The sequence below is a fragment of the Falco punctatus genome (assembly GCF_963210335.1).
Source record: "Falco punctatus genome assembly, contig: scaffold_54, whole genome shotgun sequence".
In the NCBI taxonomy this organism is placed as follows: domain Eukaryota; kingdom Metazoa; phylum Chordata; class Aves; order Falconiformes; family Falconidae; genus Falco; species Falco punctatus.
The window spans coordinates 215801-237259 of record NW_027660068.1 but is presented as its reverse complement, the minus strand read 5'-3'; the positions used below and the strand labels follow the sequence as shown (position 1 = coordinate 237259).

At 54.9% G+C, this 21459-nt stretch overlaps 1 protein-coding gene and 1 pseudogene across 2 annotated transcripts; both read right to left on the bottom strand.

Moving 5' to 3' along the window:
* Positions 1 to 4138: 4138 nt before the first annotated feature.
* Positions 4139 to 17097, bottom strand: LOC308058119 (fas-binding factor 1 homolog; annotated as a pseudogene). The gene is made up of 24 exons: positions 16965 to 17097; positions 16348 to 16428; positions 15453 to 15572; positions 14443 to 14596; positions 14087 to 14212; positions 13542 to 13644; positions 12993 to 13388; positions 12262 to 12339; positions 11871 to 11965; positions 11100 to 11158; positions 10280 to 10324; positions 10054 to 10188; positions 9751 to 9851; positions 9114 to 9320; positions 8472 to 8579; positions 8025 to 8164; positions 7617 to 7735; positions 7365 to 7487; positions 6823 to 7008; positions 5894 to 6070; positions 5589 to 5810; positions 5355 to 5487; positions 4878 to 4996; positions 4139 to 4322 (listed from the first exon to the last, which is right to left on the bottom strand). The product of its transcript is annotated as a fas-binding factor 1 homolog (transcript).
* Positions 17098 to 18373: 1276 nt separating this feature from the next.
* On the bottom strand, positions 18374 to 20247 carry LOC308058117 (uncharacterized protein; the record flags this gene model as incomplete). The annotated part of the gene is made up of 5 exons (XM_080412111.1): positions 18374 to 18386; positions 18421 to 18511; positions 18835 to 18876; positions 19583 to 19610; positions 19951 to 20247. The coding sequence occupies 5 exons, from the start codon at positions 20245 to 20247 to the stop codon at positions 18374 to 18376; spliced, it is 471 nt and encodes a 156-aa protein (XP_080268237.1).
* Between the last annotated feature and the right edge of the window lie 1212 nt (positions 20248 to 21459).

The window sequence follows — 21459 nt, the reverse complement described above, 5'->3', positions numbered from 1 at the left end:
TTTTTCCTTACCTGGAATTTATTTCCAGATATGCCTGGTTAAAGATTTCTTTTCCACTTAAAGATTTTGGTGAATTTGGCATTCTTACTTGTTTTCTTAGTTTGTACTTTAAAGGTTTCAGGATGTTTTCCTGGTGGCCAGCAGCTCCCACAACTGTAACAAATTCTTTTCACTGAAGTTTAACACCAAATAAGTTGGTTTTGTATTCACCAACTTTTCTACATCACGATTACCTTAGTAAAAATCAACTCGAACCTTTATCCAGTCCTATTCACAACTGACTTTCAAACATCTAAATTTCCCCATCAGAGATTCACCTTTACTCTCCTCAGACCCGCTGCCTGCCCTAGAGGGGCCGTTACCGGTCCTGTTGTGCTGCAAATGCTGCAGCAATCGGGGTGACATTGTCAGGTCCTTCTGCTCAATCGTCAGCAACAGCAACCCCCTCCTCCCCACCAGCAGAAGGGTTCGGGGCAGGAGATGCTCTTCCTGCTCTGCAGGTTACACAAGCCTGCCTCTGCAGCAGCACTTCTGTTTTAACTCTTTCTTACCCTGAATGCACATCTGCTACTTGTTGCTTTAAGTCTGTGTTATTACATATCAGCCTTCGCAGGCAAACAGCAAACACCCTGCCATGCATCCAGCGTGACTCAGCCGCACCTTCGAGGGGATACGGGGCTTTGTACAAACTCACCCCAATACTTTAACACTTTCACAGGGTTTTTTGACTCTCCACCCCCCCGGCTTCAGATCTTACATACATTAGCACAAGTTTTTTATCTTACAACGTGTTTCATTCTGGTTGCTCCATAGAAGGAACCACAACCTCCCCTCTGATCCTTTTCCATTGCTAATATTAAGGGATCTTGTGGAGCTAGGTTAATACCACACTCTTTTGCCACTCTGGGTGATTCCTCAGAGTGAAAAACATACCAGCATACATTACTTCATCCCATTTTTCCTCTCGCCTTAAAAATAACATTAATTTTAGCAAAACATTATAATTCAGTGTGCCGTTTAAGGGCCATTTTCTCTGTCCCCTAACTTATACAGGGGCCACCACTGATTGCAGTACTTAGCCAAAGTTCTCTTATTCACGCTTCCCCCAGCTGCCCCCCCCATTTCCTTCCAGTGACCTTTCTTACTATTATCTCAATCGCTATCCCAGCCACAGAGACTCTAATTTCACTTACAGCTCTCTCTCTTATCCCAAGGCGTCCAAACCTTACAGTCAGGGCATTCAATTTCTTGTCGCCACCATACATATAATAATTCTTTACACCATATACACTTTAAAACATACAGAGGTTCACATTCACCCCTCGGATGTTCAAGACAATAACCACATACCAACATTTGTAATATACTGAATACAGAAATGTTCTCACATTTCCAGCATAAATGAGTATAACAATTATTAATAACCTTGTAATTATTAATTAAAAGGCCACTTTTCTCCACATTCCAGCTTATAAAGCGGCCACCATTGATTACAATATTTTATCAATGTTTTCCTATTCACATTTCCACCAGCGGATCCTCCAATATCCTTCCAATGACTCAAACCACACCCTAGCGGATTTTTCTTTAAAATCCCACCACTCTGCTTTCCTCCCATTTTTCCCAGCTTACACTCACAGAACACACTTATCACTTACAGAATTACTACTTACAAAATGCAACACACAGGTATCTTTCTACAGCAACACCAAGAGCTCACTATTATTATCAAAAATATAGCCAAAATCACAGTAACAATTATCAAAGTCAAATTCCACATTCCATAAATCCGATAACCAAAATAAGCAACACTGCAGCAAATAAGCTTGAAACAATGAATATTCCATTAACGCCTATACATATTCATTACCTGAACCCGCCTACCCTCGCTTCGTATGCTAATTAGCTTATCAGTCTTTCACGCTTGCGCAGATTCTTCCAAAAATTGTGGGCCGGGGTCTTTAGAATGTGGGCAGTGGTCTATGGGAGGAAGGCTGTAGGTCTTCCTCATGGTGTACTTTTCACCTTTTGCTCATTTGCAGTGTTCTTATCAGTCTAAGGTAATTTATGCCCTTGCTGGCCATCTGCTTTTCTTGCTTAATTATTTCTTTTACCCTTATCTGTCCTCTCCTGGTGAAGTGTTCCGCTAAAGTTTTTCCCATGATTTTGCCACAAACTGAGTTTTGAGGAGCGCTTGCCCTAAAGGGTTGTCTGGATTTACCCCAGAGTACAGCTGAAGGGCTTTCCTCAGTCGTTCCAGCCACTCAGTGGGGCTCTCATCTTTCTTTTGCATTTCATTACATGCTTTATTGATATTCTGGCCACGGGGTACTGCTTCTCTAATCCCCTGAATTACTATAGTTCTCAGGTCCTGCATATGAGTTCTATGCGCCGGATCCTGATTATCCCAGTTAGGTCTTTGGAGTGGCCATTTAATATCTGCTTGAGGTCCCTGGGTTTCCTCGGTAGTAAATAATTGACAAAGGATAGATTGCATCTTATCCCAAGTATAAAGATTTGGTCCCAGAAATTGATCTAATCTTTCTGCCACTCCGAGTGGGTCCTCAATTAAGTGTCCCATCTCGGTCCTTTTAAAATCTCGTAGGTCAGCCGAATTTAGAGGCACAGAAATATATCCGATCACAGGTTGAGGTCCCCCCATGGGCTTTTCTCTTAGGGGGTATATTTGAGCTGCCCCTTTTTGACTTCTAGTTACGCGTCTAGGAAGAGGGGGAGACCCTTGTTCCGACTCTGGTGGGGGAGTGGGCGCTCTGGGGACCTCTGCAGGAGCAGGAGGAGGAATGTAAGGAGGGGGGGTTAGAAGGGTTTCATCTAACTCTCCCTTCTTTTTCTTTTGTTTAGTTTTTTTATTTCATTCAGCGGGTAAAGTCTAGCTCCCGGTTTTTTAGCCACACCTCCGCATATTGACTCTCCTCCGGGTTAAGGGTTTTTTTTTATTATTAACCCAGAGGTTTAATTGCTGTCTTACCCAATCTTCTTCTGACCCATAGACTGGCCAAAAGACATTTTTAGAAATCTTCTTCCCTCCCCATATCTTAGTACAATATTCTATCACTTTCTGCTTATCTTTCCCTAGGGTTCCAGGGAAATATCTCCAATTGTCCAAGATATATGCCAGAGGGGTATTCTTAGGTACAGTGGGTACCCTTCCCATGGGAGTCGAAGGCTTGCTGCCCTTCGCCCCCATCTTCTGGAATATCCACAAACATACACTCACTTGCTCCCCTTGTTCCTGGCCCAGTCCCTCGCGGGAGATGGGAAACGCAGTACTTAAGAGTCCGCACTCGCTTGGTTCAGTATATCGAACCTCTCACTCGTTATATTCCAGGAAACCCAATCCCGCCCGAACGGCAAACCCGCGAACAACTTCGCAATATACTTACGCGTCCTGCGTCTTCGTCCGGACTCCCGTGCACAGAATTTTTATGGGATTTTACCGGTTTCTCCTTTGCTCATTATTCTAGAATTTAGGTTCGTCGGTAAGGTTGGAGTAAGCTGTTGGTCGCGGGGCCGCGAAATGTCGCGGGGCGCCTCCCCGGAGGACCAAAGCCCACTGTTCCTTATCCGAGTCACGGCACCAGAAATTGTTATAAATTGAGACCACAACGGATCATAATCCAATTAAAATTTTATTAATTATAGCAAGTAGAATATGAGCAAAGACAGTGCTGGACAGCAGGGGAGTCTGCGCTCCACCAACTGCCGTGCTGAGCAGTTCAAACAGTCCCTTTTTATACATCTTTACCCGTGTTCATGAAGTAGTGGAGGTATTGACCCTTCACTCATATATCCTTATGTGGGGTTGTCTGTCTTGTTTCTGTCGGTTCCTGAACATCTGGCGGTTATTTTATCTTTCACAAGCAGTGTCTGGTAGCTGTTTGCATAAGCGTTTTCATATATTTTGTTGCCTAAACTTTACATTGAGCTTAACATAAATCTTAATAAACAATACCCTAGTCCATAGTTTCTCACACCCACGGTGGCCACTGCCTCCCAGCAGTGCCTGCCAGGTGGCCAGGGACACTGGCCCTGAGGGATGGAGGCCAGACTTCCCAGCCCAGGGATGGATTTCACACTCTGAACACTCCGAGGTTGCTTTTAAAGAGGACACTTCCTCAGCAGAGAACTGGGATTATTTATTGTTTGTTTTCCTCCACAGCAGCCTCCTGCGGGGACAGGCACAGCCATCCCTTGGGGTGCGTGGGGATGCCACCTCCTCAGCCTGACAGAGATGAAGTGTTGTAGGTTGCTTTCTTCAGGGTGTCCAGGAAGAACTGCTCCTTCTCTAAGAAATCATGGTCCTAAGAGAGGGATAGATGGCACGGATATCAGAGTGCCACAGAAATGGGGTCACAGGCCAGGGTGCTGCTCACGAGTGATGGGAGTATCCCAAACCCTCCTCCGTGCGGCGAGCAGCGGGCAGGTACCCATCTGTGGTAGCCCCCGGGGTGTATGGGCTCCCCACAGAGCCCATAACCTCACACCGAGTGAGGCCCACAGAGGAAGGCTCAAAGAGCATCCCTGCCTGGGGAAGGACCCAGCAGGGAAGGAGGGGGCTGAGGATGGGGACATCATGAAGCCAGAGCCCAGCAGAGCTGGCTTCTGCCACCCAGGGATGGGGCAACGCCATCAAGCCAAGGATGTTATCAACCAGCCTGAAACAAGCCGTGAGGACGCACCAACCCTTGCTGCTGGTATCACTCTTCTAGGTGCCCACGGCTTCTGCGAGCCCACCCAGCCCAGCAACGATCTCACACCCACCCTGTGGCCGTCAGGCTCAACCCAGGCTTCACCCAGCCCTGCTCCCACCCAGCTGGTCTGAAGCCCTTTCCAGCCCTGGTTTCCCACCACCTCACCTGCTGGGCCCTGTGCTTCAGCAGCAACAATGTGGCGTAGAGCTCGGTGGGGCCAGCCCCAGTGTCCCTGCTACCGCCTGGGCTATGCCAAGGGAGCGCGCTGGTGGGAAGTGGAAAACCTGGAACAAGAGCCCAACCGTGTGGTACCGCTGCCGTTAGAGGAACAGCAGACGGACAAGTGTCCCTTTTTTTGCTGCCTGCATGTCCCTGCAGCAGGGTCCTCCCCAACCTCCCACTGCAAACGGCCTTTAATCCACCTGCCTCTCCCTTCCTGCCCCCTCTGCCCCCTCCTGGCACTGCCCTGGCTCAGAGGTCTCTGCTGAGCTCCTTCAGAGGATGTGAGGAGGCCAACTCACATCTGAGTGTGTGATGAGCCCCCAGGAACATCCCAAGCCTCCTGAGAAGTGGAATACAAGTGCAACTGGCCCCCAGCATGTCCCGTCCCCCCCTCCCCCAGCAGCGTGCAGGAAGCCTTACACGGTGTGCTGGAGAGGCCTCTCCTAGGGGCACTGAGGCCCTGGTTTGTGTTCAGCAGCATCGCAGAGTTGGTGGGCAGTTCCTCACGTATCTGTTCGAGCTGTCTCCTCTGGCGAGCCATGCTCAGCCGCTCCTGCCCCATCCCCGGGAGAAAGAGAGAGAAACTGTTGGCAAAGGTTCAGGCCCTTGGCACAGCGGCCCCAGGCCAAGAAGGAAAGGCAAGGGAGTATTTGCCTCGTGAAGACGCTGTTCCTGCTGCTTCAGCTGCTCCAGCTGCTGCTCCATGACCTGCAGCCTCCTCTGGTGCTCGGACTCTATCCTGCACGCCTCTTGCAGGGCTTGCTCCCCTTCCTTGTACTTCTGGGACGAGAGCTGCAAGGCAGAGCAGCTGAGGAGGCTGGGGACAGGGACCCTCGCTGCCCTGGGGCAGGGCTCCTTTGTGCACCCCCTGTTCCCCTCCCAGGACAGCGCTGGGATTCAGCACTCAAGGAGGGATGTGAAACCCCAGCTGTGAATTGCAGCGCAGATGCTTCACTTACCTTGGTCGTGCTTTTAATCTGCTCCTCCTGCTGCTGGATGCGCAGTGTGGCCCTGTCCACCTTCTCCTTCTCCAGCCTCAGCTCCTGCCAGGACTTGTCCAGCAGCTCCCTGTCCCTCACCAGCTGCTCCTCCCTGGTTTTCAGCTCATGGCTCCAGATCTTCAGCTCTGCCTGCTCCTAGGATGGGCATGGGGAAAATCAATGCACTACCTGCCCTATCCTGGACACTATCTCATGTCCCCCCAAGTGATGGGAGAGATCTGCCCCTGTTTTCCTTCTTGTGTTTGCCAGTTTGGGGTGCAGAGCAACACCACCAGGTACCCAACCAATGCTCTCATCCACCCACCCTTGGGCACCAGGGTTGGCAGAGCTGGGATTGTACAGGCACACACACACTCCTTCCCCAGAAAGGACGGAGCCCCTCACCCATGCTACACACTCTAAAACATGCTCAAGGCTTGGCAGTTTGTCAGCAGTGGAAACACCCAGCCTGAATGGTTATTTTCCACCCTGGTAGCCCTCAGAAATGCAGCCCTGCCACAGTCTGTGCCACACATCTCCTCTGGACAGCTCCAGGGGGGAGAACTGGCTCCAAACATGTCCCCATGGCATGGGGAGGTTCTGTTTAACCCACCATGGGGGTTTCCTCTCACCAGACTTACAATGGAGGCGGCTGTGCCTGGTCTGGCTGCCCAAACTCCTCACAGGCAAAGGGGAGAGACAGAGGTGACTGATGCTTCAGTCAACATCTAAAACAGGCTGGTGGAGGCTGCTCCTGGAACAGCCCGATTCTCACCACTGCAGTGATGTCTCTTAAAACTTGTTTTAAACACCTGAAGGCAGGGCTGAACATCTCCCCGGTGGGCAGGACCCATCCGTGAGCTGCCAGGTGGTGCTGGAGGCCATGGAGAGGGGCTCTACTGTGGTACCTTGGCCAGGCTCATGATGGTGCCCTCTCTCTGTGAGTCCATCTTCAGGGCTCGGTCCATGTTGCGCTCCATCTGCTCCTTCCTCAGCTGCTGCTGGGTGTGAAATTCAGCCCACTCGGCTGCCAGCTTCCGTTGCTCCTGCGAGCACTTCTGCATCACGGACTTCTGCTCTTCCAGCAGAGCACTCTGGGGAGCGTTGCCAGAGAGGGAGAGAAGAAGCACTAAGTCCCATTCGCCACAGGATTTTTCTCCTTTAACCCATCTCTGCCGTGCAACATCTAGGGGCTGGTTCAAGCCCACGGTGCCTGGTGTGAACCCTGTCACCGTGAGCTCTGGTCCCGTGTTCCTCAAGAACCAGCACGTGCCATGCGCACACACCGCGGCCTCCTGCATCCGTGAGCCAGAGGGCTGGCCTGACTGCGATTCCCCCTGTGTGAGGCTGAGGAGGCAGAGAGCTGCAGAAGGATGCTGCAGCCCAGCACCCAGCTCTTGCCTCCACCACACAATGCAGTGCAGCCCTGGAGATGTCTGCCCCACCTCACCTTCGCCCTCTCCAGCTCTGCTCGCTCCATGGACAGCTGCTGGGTCATGACTCGCCGCTGCTCCTCCAGTGAGTGCTGCAGTAATTCCACTTTGGATTGCTCTGCCGTTGCCCTCCATCGCTCCTGCGTTCAGACACAGAGGTGACAGATGCTATTCACAACCTCCAGGCCAGGAACCTCCAGTTGGTGAGACACATACCCCATACCCAGACAGGAGGGCCGACCCGGGCAGAGGACACAGTGTGGGCTCACCTGCTCCAGCAGCCGAGTCTGCTCACTCAGCCTGGCCTCCATTTTAGCGATCACCTCCTGGAGTCGGCTCCGCTCCTCCTCCATGTCCCTCTGCTGCTGCGATAGCCTGTCCTGGAGCACTTGGGGAGAGGCACGAGCAGCATGAGGCGGGAAGTTCTTCCCTTCTATCCACACCATGTTCACAGAAAAACTGTGTGTGTTTGTGCTCATCACCCCTGGCACATCCCCAGGACACTGCTTTGTAAAGGGAAGACCCCGAGATGTCCAGTGACCAAGGCAGGCAAGGCTTTGCCAGCCTCAGCTCCCAGCCTCTGGCTGACTCAGAGCAACTTCTCCTTGTTTTCTGGGTACCCCCAGCTCCGGTGGAGACCCCGCAGCCGTTCCGGCACAGAGGAACAGCAGACATACCCTTGAGCTGCTCGTCCCGCTGCCGTACCCCCATGGCCAGCTCCTGGGAGGTGGTGTGGTGTGTGGCCTCCACCTTTCGCGAGAGGTCATGCAAGTTGCTGGAGAACTTCTCCATCCGCTCGATGATGCCATTCAGAGACCTGCAGAGAGAAGTGAGGGGAGGGTCACCCCTGTGGGACACACTTCATCTCACCGCAATGGAGAGGGGGATATTTGGTGGCCCAAAGGCCGGGCAGCCCTGCCCTGAACCTCTCTGGGTCACAGCAGAGCAGTAGGAAGATGCAGCTCCTGCTTCCGGGGGGCACTGACGGGTATTACACAGCTCAGCATCCCCGCAGGCAGTGGGTGGGAGAGGGGATGGCCCCTGTTGCCATGGTCCAAGCCTGGTTCGTGTAGGACAGGGAATGCTGTGGCCAGGGACCAATGTGGGAACACAACTGTCAGTACCTGGTGTACGATGTGGCGCTGGTCACTGCATCGATCTCCTGGTCTTTCAGCCGCTTCAGCCGCTGGAGCTGCTCTTCGTGGTCTTTGCGCATCTCCTGGACAGACACCCTGCGGGACACGGGGAAGGAGCCTGCCACAGGCTGGCACAAACCAGTGCTCCCCATGATAGGCATTGTGGGAGAGGCTTGGTTGTGGGGCTGAGAATCAGGTGCCAGGAGCTGAGCTGGCATGGGGGTCTGTCCTGGGGCATTCCACCGACAGGCATCCACATTTGGGATGGGCCCAATTTTGGGGTTATGAGCTCCTCTACCAAAAACTGATTTGTCATTGACCCAAACTATGTGGACATCAGTGACTCACTGAACTCACTGACCTGAATAAAAGAGATTTGGGGGAAGATAAAACATTGGGTTCAGCATCTTTCAAAATACAATGCATTCACTCTGAAACCACGTCTCCAGTCAGATCTCCCTGTGTCCACCTACAAAGCAAATCCCCGTTCCAAAAGGCACCAAGCTGCCCACAACCCAGTGCTTCTGGAGTCTGGTTTCTCCTTTCACCATGTCCCCAAACCACTCCCTGGTTCCTTCGCTGAGACTGTGGGTACCAGCCACACGTGTGTGCCACTCGTGCCACTCTCACCTCTGCAGCTCTTGCAGACGCTCCATCTCCAGCTTGTTCTGCTGCTCCAGCGTGGCCAGGCGCTGCTGGTGCTGCGCCAGCAGCTCTGCCCGTGCCCGCTCCGCATCCTGGCTCTGCAGCAGGAGCTGAGCCATCAGCTGCTCCTTCTCCAGCCGCAGCCTCTCCTCCCGCTGCCCGTAGGTGTCCTCCACCACCTTCACCTGGTTCCTGCCCCGAGAGGTCACAGCCAGGAAGAAGTGTTGCTTCCACAGCAATACCCAGCACTGCCCCCCCCCCCCCCCCCCCCCCGCAGAGCGCACACAGGGGTTTGCGAGCAGATCAGTGTTGCTGTGTGCATGGCGAAACACGCAGACCTGAGCCTTGAACCCTCCTGCTACTGCCCACTGTGCTGCCTGGTTGGGGGTGCGCTGGCAATGGGACCAGCCCCTCCTCCTTGTCACCCAGGGGACAGTGGTGGTGAGAGTGGACTCCCATGTTGGCTCACCTGTGGGGCTGCTCTCTGCCCCCACCACGTCTACATCGACATGGCTCTGCGCCCACCTGCCCCAGGGGCGGATTTGGGAAGCATCCCAGCACTCCCACCCCAGGAGAGACAGAGCTGTAGGCGAGGAGGGAAGCACAGGTGAGAGGCTGGTACCTGTGGGTGCTCTCAAGGAGATTCAGTTCCTCCTGGTGCCGCTGCTGGAGATTTTCCAGCAACAGTTTGTGCTGTGTCCGCTCCAGCTCCAGCATTCGGACCTGCCAGGCACCCGGAGAGAAAGTCCTTGTGCTGCCCTGGGGACAGAACTCCCACAGCAGCACTTGGTGGCCATAGGCGTCTCTGGACAGGGAGGTTTCACCTCTCTCCCCTGTCACCCTGATGCTATTGGGACAGGATATGGCTCCTTCTCCTCCCTCTGGGTCACCCGTGGTCCCCCATTCAGCAGGCAATGGGGCTCACCTGGCTCTCCAGCTCTGCCACACGGGCCTGGGCGCTCAGCAGCGCTGCCTGGCAGCCTGATGCATCCTCATGGAGCTGGGCTGCGGGAGCCCCCTGCCTCGTCTCATGCTGCAAGCCCGGGGCTGAGAACTCTGCCTACAAGGATGGAGAGAGAAGATCGAGGCCCTTCAGGATCAGTGGCTTTGTGGTGCGGCCATCAGCCTCCAAAAGAAGGCACCTGCCTTACCTGCAGCTGCGGGGCAGCCTGGACATGTGCCCTGGGTGCAGGAACCTGCGGAGACACAGGGATGCTCTCAGGGAGGTAAAGCCCTGGGGAGAACATCTCCTCCTAGCCTGGAAACGGCGATCCATCTCCAGCCTACTGCAGTACCACCCCCACCCCCTCCCCAGCCCAATCCCCGTGCTGGCGTGGGTCCCTTCTCCCCAGGTGACACTCGGCAGCCCCCACCCCAGACACAAGCATGCTGCGCTCTTCCTTCTCTGGGGGCAGAATCAAGGCTGAGACCACAAGCCCTCTGGGAGACAACATGTGTCCCACCACCAGGGCAGGGCGAGGAGCCCAGCTGGATGAGAAGGAGAGGCTTCAAAGACCAAGCAAGAGCTGCCTTCTCTGTGAAAGGCTTCAATTCTCCTTCAGTTGTCTAGAAATAATCTCAGAGCATCTTCAACACTATACTGGGGAAAATCAACTGAAGAAAAAGTCCTTTATCACCTGGAGCCTCTGTTGTCTAGTTAATATAATATGTATATATGCCTGGGGAACTGTGTAAATGCTGCTCAGGCCATGCAGGGCTATAAACACACATGATTTACAAAGCATCCATAGCACCCATGCTTTGGCCTGATAAACGCAACTTGTGGCACCTCGGGGAGCTCCAAACTCTTTGCCTCCATGGACACGGCTTCCCAGAGATGCAAAGTGGGGCACATCCTTCCTCAGGCCGAGGGAGCACGGACAGAGCGGGATGGCGGCGAGTCGGCAGCGGAGGGCTCGCGATCGCTGCCCTGATCCTGCACCGCTCGGGGCACGGACCCAGCACACCTACCTGAGTGAGCGGGGCAGGGCCTGGTGCCTCCTGCTTTTCTGGGAATGAGCCTGTAGAGGCTGAAAATTGGACAAGTCCATGATTTGAATATAGCAATGGGAACCATCCCCTCCCAGCAGGATGAGGGCCTGGGTCTCCTGGGCACAGCGATGAGGGTCGCGCTCTGCTCTGGGAGCTGGCAATGAGGGCAGAGGGTCAGACAGGCTTGTCCGTGTCTGCATCCCCACTCCACACACAATGGTGGGACTCTGCTCTGCAGAGTAAATCAAGGGACAAAGCACAGCTCCTCCTCCATCTCCATCACCTAGGGAGGAGACTGGGTCCCCTAAGCCACTTTCAGCGGCCTCTGAACCGGCGCACAGCCACAGCCCAGAGCAGAAGGGGGTCTTTCCAGCACATAGCACTGGTGGGACAAGTGTGGGGGCAGCAAAGGGAAGACAGATGGGGCAGCGTGAACTTATGCACACCCATTGCTCCGGCAAAGCGAGTCCCTCACAGCCTTCCGAAACCCCAAAGGCAGCACTGCGGAGCTCAGTGTGCCCCAGCACACCAGCTGACATGGGGATGGTGGGATCCTGCAGCTCAGCAACCTGCTCCGACAATGGCTGGTCAAAGCCTGGGCAGCATTCATGTGGCCAAGGGAAGTGCTGTGGTTCCTGCCTTTTTTTGGGGGGTTGGTTTTGGTTTTTTTTCAGGGCAGGGAGACCCTTCTCCGCATACCAAACTGTACAAATCTCTGCTGCCCGAACCGTACAACCACAGGAAACGCACCCAAGGCACCGGCATTTCTGGAGGGATGCCCCTTCGCAGGATCCGATGGTTGAACCGAGGCTTGTTTCGTGGTGCTGAGCCAGGGGACCGGCTGCCTGCGTGGGCACAGAGACACAAGTGACGCACAGCAGTGTCACAGCGCAGGGAGAGGCACGCAGACATTATCCCGCTTGGCATTTTTGCAAGTTTAAAGCTTGGCTGTCGCACTGTGATCGAACAGGCAAGGGCCCGACGATCCTTCAGCGCTGCCTTCCTTCCCGGTTACACAGGTCCCAGACCAAAGTGGTCACGGCTGGCTACCAGCCCTCCCCGCTCCCCCACCTACACATGCAGCCGCTTCCCACAGGAATTCTCCCTTGTGGAGGTGTCTGAAAGGTGAAGGAGGCCTCACCTGGAGCCATCTGCACTCGCTGCCTGGTCCTGCGGGACAGCTGCCTGCTGCGGTGCTCCTGTGGGGCTGGCTGGCTGGCTGCAAGCAAAAAACATCCCATGGGGGAGAGCCCAGGAGGCAAGGAAAGACAAGATCCTTTCCCTCAACACCAGTTCCTGCCTTGCAGGTGAAAACCTATCCCACTCAGCTGCGGCAGGATTCAACCTGTTGGCTTCAGAGGGAGCAAAGACACCTCAGAACCTCCATCTCTGGAGGAACACCAGTTCCTCCTTGCTGCATCCACCCCCTTCCCCTGGGCAACATGCCCCTGCCCACGACACACGCGGCTGCTTCTCTGCAATTCACTTCTGAGTCCCATCCCAATGGCACAAGCCTGAACCTGTCTGTGCCAACTCAGCTGGAGGAGGTGGTTTTCCTGGAACTAGGAGGAACGAAGGGGAAAGAAGGCAGGAATGAGGAGCATGCGTGGAGCTCGTGGGGGTATGCTGATCCAGGACAATCCCACAGGACCTGGGGCAGCACGTGCAATCTCAGCCATCACTAGAAGGAGAGCCCAGAGGTGCGATGGCCCTGCAGGCTGCACCAGTGGGAGAAACCTCTGCGTTATTAACCCAACCCGAGGCAAGAGAGCACTTAAAATGGATTTCTTAAATCCGAGCAGAGGATTTCTGAGACGTCCTGTTGGAGCAGCTGCATGATGGGAGCCCTGTGGCCACCAGCTGTGCTTTTACCTGACAGGAGCGTGGGGATCCAGCCCTCCTTCCGGGGACTCCAAGGGCTTGGCACTTTGCTCCTGAGCCTTCGCCTGTGCTTGGGCTTTCTTGCGAGACAAGGCAGCGCTCAGCCAGTTGTCTTCCTCCAGCGGGTCAGGTTTAGCCAGCGCTGCCTCTGCAGCCGGGAGCTGGCTGGTGGGGCCGGGCTGCTGGGCTGTGCCAGGGCTGGGGTAGCTCACTGCAGGATTGGCTTTTGCTGCAGATGTTGGCTTCGCATCCATAAAATCCTCATCTTTCAAGCCCAGCCAGTCACCTCGAGTCCGGCTGCTCCGCACAGGGCTGTGCCTGGCTGAAGGAGGAGATTTGGAGCGGGGTTCTGGTTTTGGTTCGCTGCTGTTCTCGGCTGGAAACCTGCTGCAAGGAGAAGCAGTCACATACGTGCCTGTGAGAGGACCCCGGGGACCCTGCCCGGGGACCCTGCCCGGGGACCCTGCCCGGGGACCCTGCCCGCTCTGCCGCGGGGGCAGCGTGGCTGCTGGCTGGAGCTCCACACGCAGAGCACAATACCTCACAGGCTGCCTCCTCGCCGGCTGGCCCTTGGGCATGGAGGCCACCGTCGGCTGGTACGCTCCAAAGACAAAATCCTCCTTGTCCCAGCCGTCTTCCTTCTCTGTTCAGACAAGCAGCCTTGAGTCAGCGCCTAGAGGAGCGGCTGTTTGCAAAGACACCAGCCCTCCTCCTCCTCCCCTGCAATTCCCACTGCGATTGCTGCCTCTGGGAAGACACAGCTGGAAACATCTTCCCTGGAAACCTGCAAGCAACGTGTCTCCTCCACGTGGCTGGGAAAAGTTGCTTTGCTGAGAATCAGTCCATGTCCAAAGGCAACTGAGTTACAGCTGCTGTGCAAATGCCCCCAGGCTGCCTCGAAGGCAGGGTACAACACTTTTGCATCAGTCACCTTTGCCCCAGAGCTGACTGGGAGCCCATTAGCCACCCTGCTGACCACTACAGAAAGGGTATTTCCCCTTCAAGGACATTAGAAATCAATCTCGCCCTCCCAAGCCAACGCCATCACCTCTGCAGACCTTCCCAGCATCCCTGGCCACGCTCACCTGGCTGCTTTTGGTACTTCTTATCCAGTTTGAACTTCTCCTGTGCCTGGCTGTTCCAGGATTTTGGCCACGGAATTTTGTCCCAGCAACTCATCCAGCTTGGAGCGGGCTGGCCGGAGCACCTCTCTGTTGGTGACACAGTGGCAGATAGGTTTCCCTGGGAGGCAGGGCTGTTTCTTGTCACACAGCCTTGCCAGGGTGCTCTGGCTCTTCTCTGTGAAACGAGGCTGCTCTTGCCCCTTTCTGGGACCCACAGGCAGAAGCTCCAGCATCCCCCCCCCCCCCAGCATGCTGGCACCATCCCAACGCACAAGCCATCCCCTGCTTTACTCTCACTGCCTCTTCATTGCCCTTACTTTTCTGCCTTCTTTCCCTGCTTCTCAGCTCCTTTTGAGCCACTGCCAAGTCCCAGCGCATGCATCAGGTCGTCATCAGTATCTTCAAAAGTGAGCTCAGCCCTCCTCTGGACCGGGGCCACGGTGTGCAGGGGCGTCTGGGGTGGAGGTGGCTCTGTGGATGGGATCACACATGGTAAAGGTTTGATCAGGGCTTTTTTTTTTTTTAAACAGGAGATCAAAGCATCCCTGCCTGCTCTTATCTCTCAGGACCATTTAAAAAGTAATTTTTAAGATCAGCGAACAGATCTCACAGCAAGTAACACAGCGGCAATGCACTACTGCCTGGTCTGCAGCCATGCATCCACTGCTGGGACACTGCTGGGTGCCACTGACACTGGGGTTTCCAGCTCTGGATAACGCCAGGAGCTTCTTTAGCTTTGAAAGTTTCCAGTCAGATAATTCCTGTCCCCTTTTGCCTAAAGTCCCTCTCTACCAACACACCTTAGACCTTGCCCTAACCCACCAGCTGCTACTTGCATCCAGAGTAGATTTATCAGGGTGAAAGGTGATTTTAGGGGACCCTCAGACCCATTAGCATCCCTGCTGCAGGAACAAGAGGGACAAGTGCCTGTAACACAGCCACAGCTGGATCCCACCCAGAGGTGCCCCAGTTGTGGTGTGGCACGGACTGGTGCTGCTCTCAGACACGCAAATCCTGACCCAGAAAATTTGTTCTCATTTGGCAATGCGTGCAGAACGGGCTGGATGAGGTCAAAGGTAAGATCAGAGCCTCCATTCCTGGAAAGGAAAGCTCAGCTCCATAATCTGCGGCGCACTGCAAGTATCAAGCACTTGGTGAGCTGTGGCACAATTAACCCTGTTACCAAGCTGCTCTATAAATTACGTTACTGGCTAATAAGAGGTAGGACTAGGTGGCTTTCAATGTAATCATTTTGGATCTCACACAGACTAATCCATGCTGCTGATTTATGTAATACAAAGAGGATGCACTGAGCAACCCCACTTACCTTTCTCTTTGCTCTGTTCTGGTTTTTCCTCAGAGCTGCTTTTAGCGCCTGTTGGAGCTGGTTTCTTGGGAGCATCCTGCTCCTCATCAGACAAAAGTCCTGCCAAAGGATCATCTAAATCTGGGAATTACCCAGCAGGTACAGGAAAAGAGAATAACAAAACAAACAAACAAACGCAACGTTATTTAGAAGAAGAGCTCTGCACTACGCCAGCCACTGTTCCCCACAACGTGCACGTGGGGACAGCAGAGTGTATCTGCCCAAAGCCATGAGCGCGGGTCCTGCAGGGACCTGGGATACCCTTGAGTCTCCCTGAACTTCAAACACTCAAAGACTTAGATTTCCATTCAGTTTTTCCACGTTTTCATCCTCCCGGAAGAAAATAACTCCAAAATTTGGGTGCTTTAATGCCTGAACACAGCTTAGGCAAAGAAAAAGGGGAGAAAGGCCACCTAAATCACCTAAAGCCCATTAGGGTTTTTGTTTATGTTTTTTTTTTTTTTTAACAGATTTTAACAGATCCTGATCTTTGTTAAAGCACAGGCTTTGAGAACCAGATTTCAGCTGTGCCAGGAAACCACTCCCCTGTTCAGAAGCTGGACAGAATCCCCCCTGACACAGGGGCTCCCAAGTGTTACAATCATTAAAAACCAAAGCACATATAAAAATGCAAATGCCCCCAGGAATCACCCCCCAGTCCTGTCCTGGGGAGGGCCTCGAATGCAGAGGTTTTTTTCCCTTTGGTCACCTCTGAAGGATTACATTTGCACTAGCATCATAGGGGTGAAGGACTCCGTATCTTATTAACCAGTCAAGCCTCCAGCTAACCGAGGAGGCAAAGAGCACGGGCAGAGCCCCCAGTGCCCCCCCGCAGCCGCGTGAAGTGAGATCCCACCTTCAAAGTTAAATTTCTTGTTGTGTCGGGGAGCGGCAGGGGATGAGAGCGCCTTCTTTTCCATCGCAGGCACTTTCTCTCCTAGAAAGAGAGGCCACGGCTCTCAGAGACAAGGTACTGCAGAAATGCCCCGGTCCCACCCTAGCTAAGGGTCGCTTTTTGGGTGGCAGCCCCCTAAAAGCACCCGCTGTGATGGACAGACCCCCCCACAGCCCTGCCAGGTGCACATCTCTCCGGAGGGGTCTCCTTGCAAGCAGAGGAGAAAAGGGCCAGGGGAAGATCAGGGCACTTTAGGGGCTGGCAGATCTGAAATGCAGCTCCTCTGGCTCTCCTTGCCCCCAGAGCAGGGGGCTCCCCACCAGAAACACTTTGCACCGCCCCAGGGAACAGCCGAGTGGTGTTTGGTGGGAGGTGGCAGCGGCTGCTGGTGTGAGTGACGTCCAGGGATCTCCTAAGGGATAACACATGGCCAGAATAACACTCCTGCAAAAAGCAACCAGGAAAAGCATTTTAGGGAACAAATCCACTTTTTGCTCCGTATCCCAGATAAGGATAGGAAAATATCCCTGCTCGTTTACAATCAGGGTGTGAAAAGAATAGCAGAATCTCCTTTTTACCTTCCTCAGGAGCTACCAGCTTCCCTGTGTTTTTTACTCCTCCTCCCAAGAAGTCACATTTCCCAGGACCTTTCACAGTTGCCTTCCCTGGCCCAGAACTGGGTTTTGGGATTCTCAGGAGATCAGCTTCCATGTCGTCCATATCCTGGAAAGCAAGAGGACAAGGATGGGGAGCAGGGTGAGAGCTGCTTCTCCCTTCGGAGGCTGGTGCTGGAGGCCATGGCAGCGCGCTGGGGCGGAGATGGAGGGGATGGATGGAGATGGAGGGGATGGATGGAGATGGAGGGGATGGATGGAGATGGAGGGGATGGATGGAGATGGAGGGGATGGATGGAGATGGAGGGGATTTAAGGACTTGCCTTCAGGGTCTGCAGCACAGCTTGTGGGTCTGTGTCGGAGACACTGGATCCCTGCATGCCAGGGAGGGGAGACATCAGAGGGGAAGAGATTTTTGGAAACTCCTCACCCCTTACCCCATATCCCTTGATATCCGTTTTATGAGATAGAAGAATACATGCCCAACTCCTCCTGGTGTCCTCCTCTCTGGAAACCCCCTGTGCCCCAATTCCTTTGCTGAGATCCTGCTGCCTCTAGGAGAAGCATCAGGAAAACCCAAGGCCGTTGCTCTGGGTGAAGGTCCTTCCTACAACACTTTACCCAAAGTGCACGCAGGAAGGCTGGGCTGCAGCAGCACGTGCCCCCCAGCTTTGCTCCATCTCACCCAAGGCACCAGGAAGCCCTTCTTCCACCCCCCCCCCGCCCTGTCCTGTCTTCCCCACCCCACTGGGATGCTGGAGAGGGGTTACCTCTTCAGCCAGACATCACAGCTCATCGCTGGCACGCCACTGCTGACCTGGCCGGGGTGATACCGCCGCAACCTTGGCCCGGCTCAGCCCCAGCCCTCGGGACTCCCAGGCTCTTTCCTGAACCTTGGACTCACCTCTGCAGAATTTATGTCCTTCGCAGGGAGTCTGTCGAAGAAATCATCTTCTAAAATGGACCTATGACACAAGCCCGGGGGTTAGCAGCACCACACGTGAGCTCGGCCAGTGTGTCCAGGGACAGCCAAGCCAGGCCAGGCAGCGGGAGGCAGAGGAGACCACACAGGGCTGCCACACCAGCCGCATCGTACAACGCAGAAAATGAGGCTAAAATAGCACTGGGATAAAGGACGGCAGTGCTGGGACTGCTCTATTTAAGCAACTGTTACAAAGCAGATTTACAGAAGATGTACAAGGCTGGGGGACACCCAGCTCTTGCTGGAAAGCTTCGGGCTCTGGGCTCCCAGTTCCCAAAGGCATCGCAGAAGACAACTCGCCTTCGCAGGCAATCACTGTTGGGGCAGGGAGGGAGGTGGAAAAGCCAAGGATGGGGCAGATCAGAAGGATTTGGGGAGGACAAAGAGATCTTCAAGTGAGATCTCTCACAGGAGAGGCTGTGTCTGAAAGGCACTCGCTTCTTTCTGGCCTGCAAGCCAGTGTCCTGGGCTCTCCTACTGCTGCCCACAGCCGGCTGGGAAGCTTTGGCAGATTTAACAGAGGTTTCATCTGGAAACAAGACAGGGAGAGATGAGGATGATGGACACGGGCATATTCCTGACCTAGGCACTCCAAAGGGGGATCTGCTGTCTACCCCGGGGCCACAGAGGCTTTTAATCAGAGGTGAACTTCACTTTGCCTCCCCAAAAGCTGATGTCCAGCCTATTCAATGGCCTCTGACTCCGAGAAGCCCTGCTCCCTGCTCCATCCCCTCCTCACAGCTGGAGCCCCCTTGCAGATCAATGGCTGTTGCACCAGCACCTCCTGCTCCCAGGAGGGGAGTAAGAATAGAAGGACGCTGCCCTTTCAGCTGAGAAGAAGGTTCGTTTTACCATCATAGCCCAGGAGGTCACCAAGCACATCATCGATGGAGCCTGAAATGAGACAAATTAAGCTGTTGAGGCAGGTGAGCTCACCAAGCAGGCATAGGAAAGCTCCCAGTTTCAGTATGGCTTGCTCTTTGGAAATCTGCTAGAATAAAGTTTTGGTCTTAAGCATCATCAGCGTCAGGCCTTCCTTGTCAGTCTAGAGAGAACTGCCAGGACCTGATCAGTATTTTGTGGATAAAAAATTTAGCTTCACTTAGCCAGAAATGGGGTATCTTTATCAAATGAACCAGCTGCTTTGTATTCAGTTAGTCACTGGCCACAAGCAGCACTTAACCTGTGAGCTCTCACCCCGCAGGATCTCGAGTCCCTGGGCAACCCCAAAAGCACTGCTTCAGTATCAGGGGCTGCAAGAGGCCTCCAAACAGTATCCCTCCAAACAGGGATAAGGTGATGGGAAGAACTGAAACAAATGCTTATATTCTCCCCTGAATTTGGGAAAGCCCACAAGAAAGGAATGTGGGACCTCAATAAACAAATCCGCTTGATGTGAGAGGCAGGTGAAAATTTCTGGTTCAGGAACGACATGATGATGCACTCAACCATCTGCAGCTTTCAGACAAGGATCATGAAACATTTCAGTAGCCAGGACTGCCACCTGAGAGTGTCGTCGTCCCCCCCCCGCCCCAGGCATTCCCAGCAGATCGAAGCACCTACGGACAGCAAAAGGAAAGCCTGCAGCATATGTACGTACCTCTTAAACTTTTCTTGGGTTTTGTAGCCTGGGGAGAAAGAAAAATTCCCTCATTAGAAAATGAAGCAAGTCTGTCCTGGACTTTCTCAAAACACACTAAAGCCAGAGGCAGGTTTCTCCAGAGCATCCCATAAACAGCAGCGAGGCCCTCCTCCTGCCCGTGCTGTTTGGGAAATGACACGTGAAATGCAGAACTACAAAGGTATTTCCAACTTCAGAGACACGGGTGAGCACAGCCCCTCCCGACTGCCAGCTGGGCAGGACCCTCCAGCCCTTGGGATCACTTCTGCCTCCAGGCAGAGCTGCCAGAGCATCAGATCCGGATTTCCCAGCCCCGCCTCAGCCCCGCACCGCAGGGCCACGCTCACCATCAGCGTCCGTTTACGGATTCTTCCACGTTGCAGGGGGACCCGGCACCACTGGTCACATCCACACCAACCTCCTGCCTGAAGGGAGAGGAGGGTTCCCCGATGTGCCACCACGGCCGGAGGCACCTCTCCCACAGAGATGTCCCTCTCCGGCTCGGGGGGCTGCAGCCTGCCAGGCTGGCTCCGCGCCGCGCCCACCCCCCGAGCCCCTCTCAACAAGGCTCCATTTGAGTCTGAAAAACACCCCCCCCCCGCTCCCCAAACCGGCTTCGTGCTCCTGCAGCCCGGGGGGGACATCACACCCCCCCCAGGGAACCAGGGAGGGTGAAGGTTCCGGCCGCCCCCGACCCCAGCACAGCCCGGGGGGTCCCGCTTAGCCCAGAGCCTGCGGAGCAGCCAGGGGCAGAGGGAGGGAAACCCCCCCCACCCACCCCCCCTTGGGTCCGGGGCACCCGCGGGGACCTGGGACAAGCAAAGCGCTGCTGGAGGCGAGGGGTGCGCGGCCCGGAGGCGCGGAGCCCCCCACTTACCGCTCAACCGCCCCCCGGCTCCGCCTCTGCGCATCCCGTTGCCATGGCGCCCGCTGCCCCCTGACCCCGGCGCCCCGCGCCAGCGCCCGCCAGACCCCGAGCCCGCAGCCCCCCAGGGCCGAGCCCGCAGCCCCCCGAACCCGCAGCCCCCTCACCCCCAGCCCCCCGAGCCCGCAGCCCCCCAGCCCGCACCGGTAGCACGCCGGACACCCACCCCCGGAAGGCCGCGGCTCACCCGGCACGGCACGGCCCGGCCCGGCCCCTCCCCCCCGCGGGACGATGGGATGTGTAGTCCCCGCCGGGCCGCCGGAGCTGGGGGTGCCCCCAGCGCTGCACCCCCCGCACGAGGGGCTGAGAGCGGCTGCGGTGCCCCCGGCCACCCCCAGCACGTGCCCTGGCACAAAGCGGGGCTTTAACGCCCTGGCCTGGTGTTTAATTGTTGTTAATTGGCGCCAACAAGGAGCAACGCCAGCCCTCCTTTCGAGACCCCCGGGCACCAGCGGGAGCACAAGGAGCCAGCCCCAGGCCAGGCACCGGGGGATTACAGCCCCCAGCCCCGCCATGGGGCACCCAGCGCCCAGCCCCCTGTGGAGCACAGCAGGCTGGGCGCAGGAGACCCCGGCAGCCCCCCCGTTGTTATAAATTGAGACCACAACGGATCATAATCCAATTAAAATTTTATTAATTATAGCAAGTAGAATATGAGCAAAAACAGCGCTGGACGGCAGGGGAGTCTGCGCTCCACCAACTGCCGCCCTGAGCAGTTCAAACAGTCCCTTTTTATACATCTTTACCCGTGTTCATGAAGTAGTGGAGGTATTGACCCTTCACTCATATATCCTTATGTGGGGTTGTCTGTCTTGTTTCTGTCGGTTCCTGGACATCTGGCGGTTATCTTATCTTTCACAAGCAGTGTCTGGTAGCTGTTTGCATAAGCGTTTTCATATCTTTTGTTGCCTAAACTTTACATTGAGCTTAA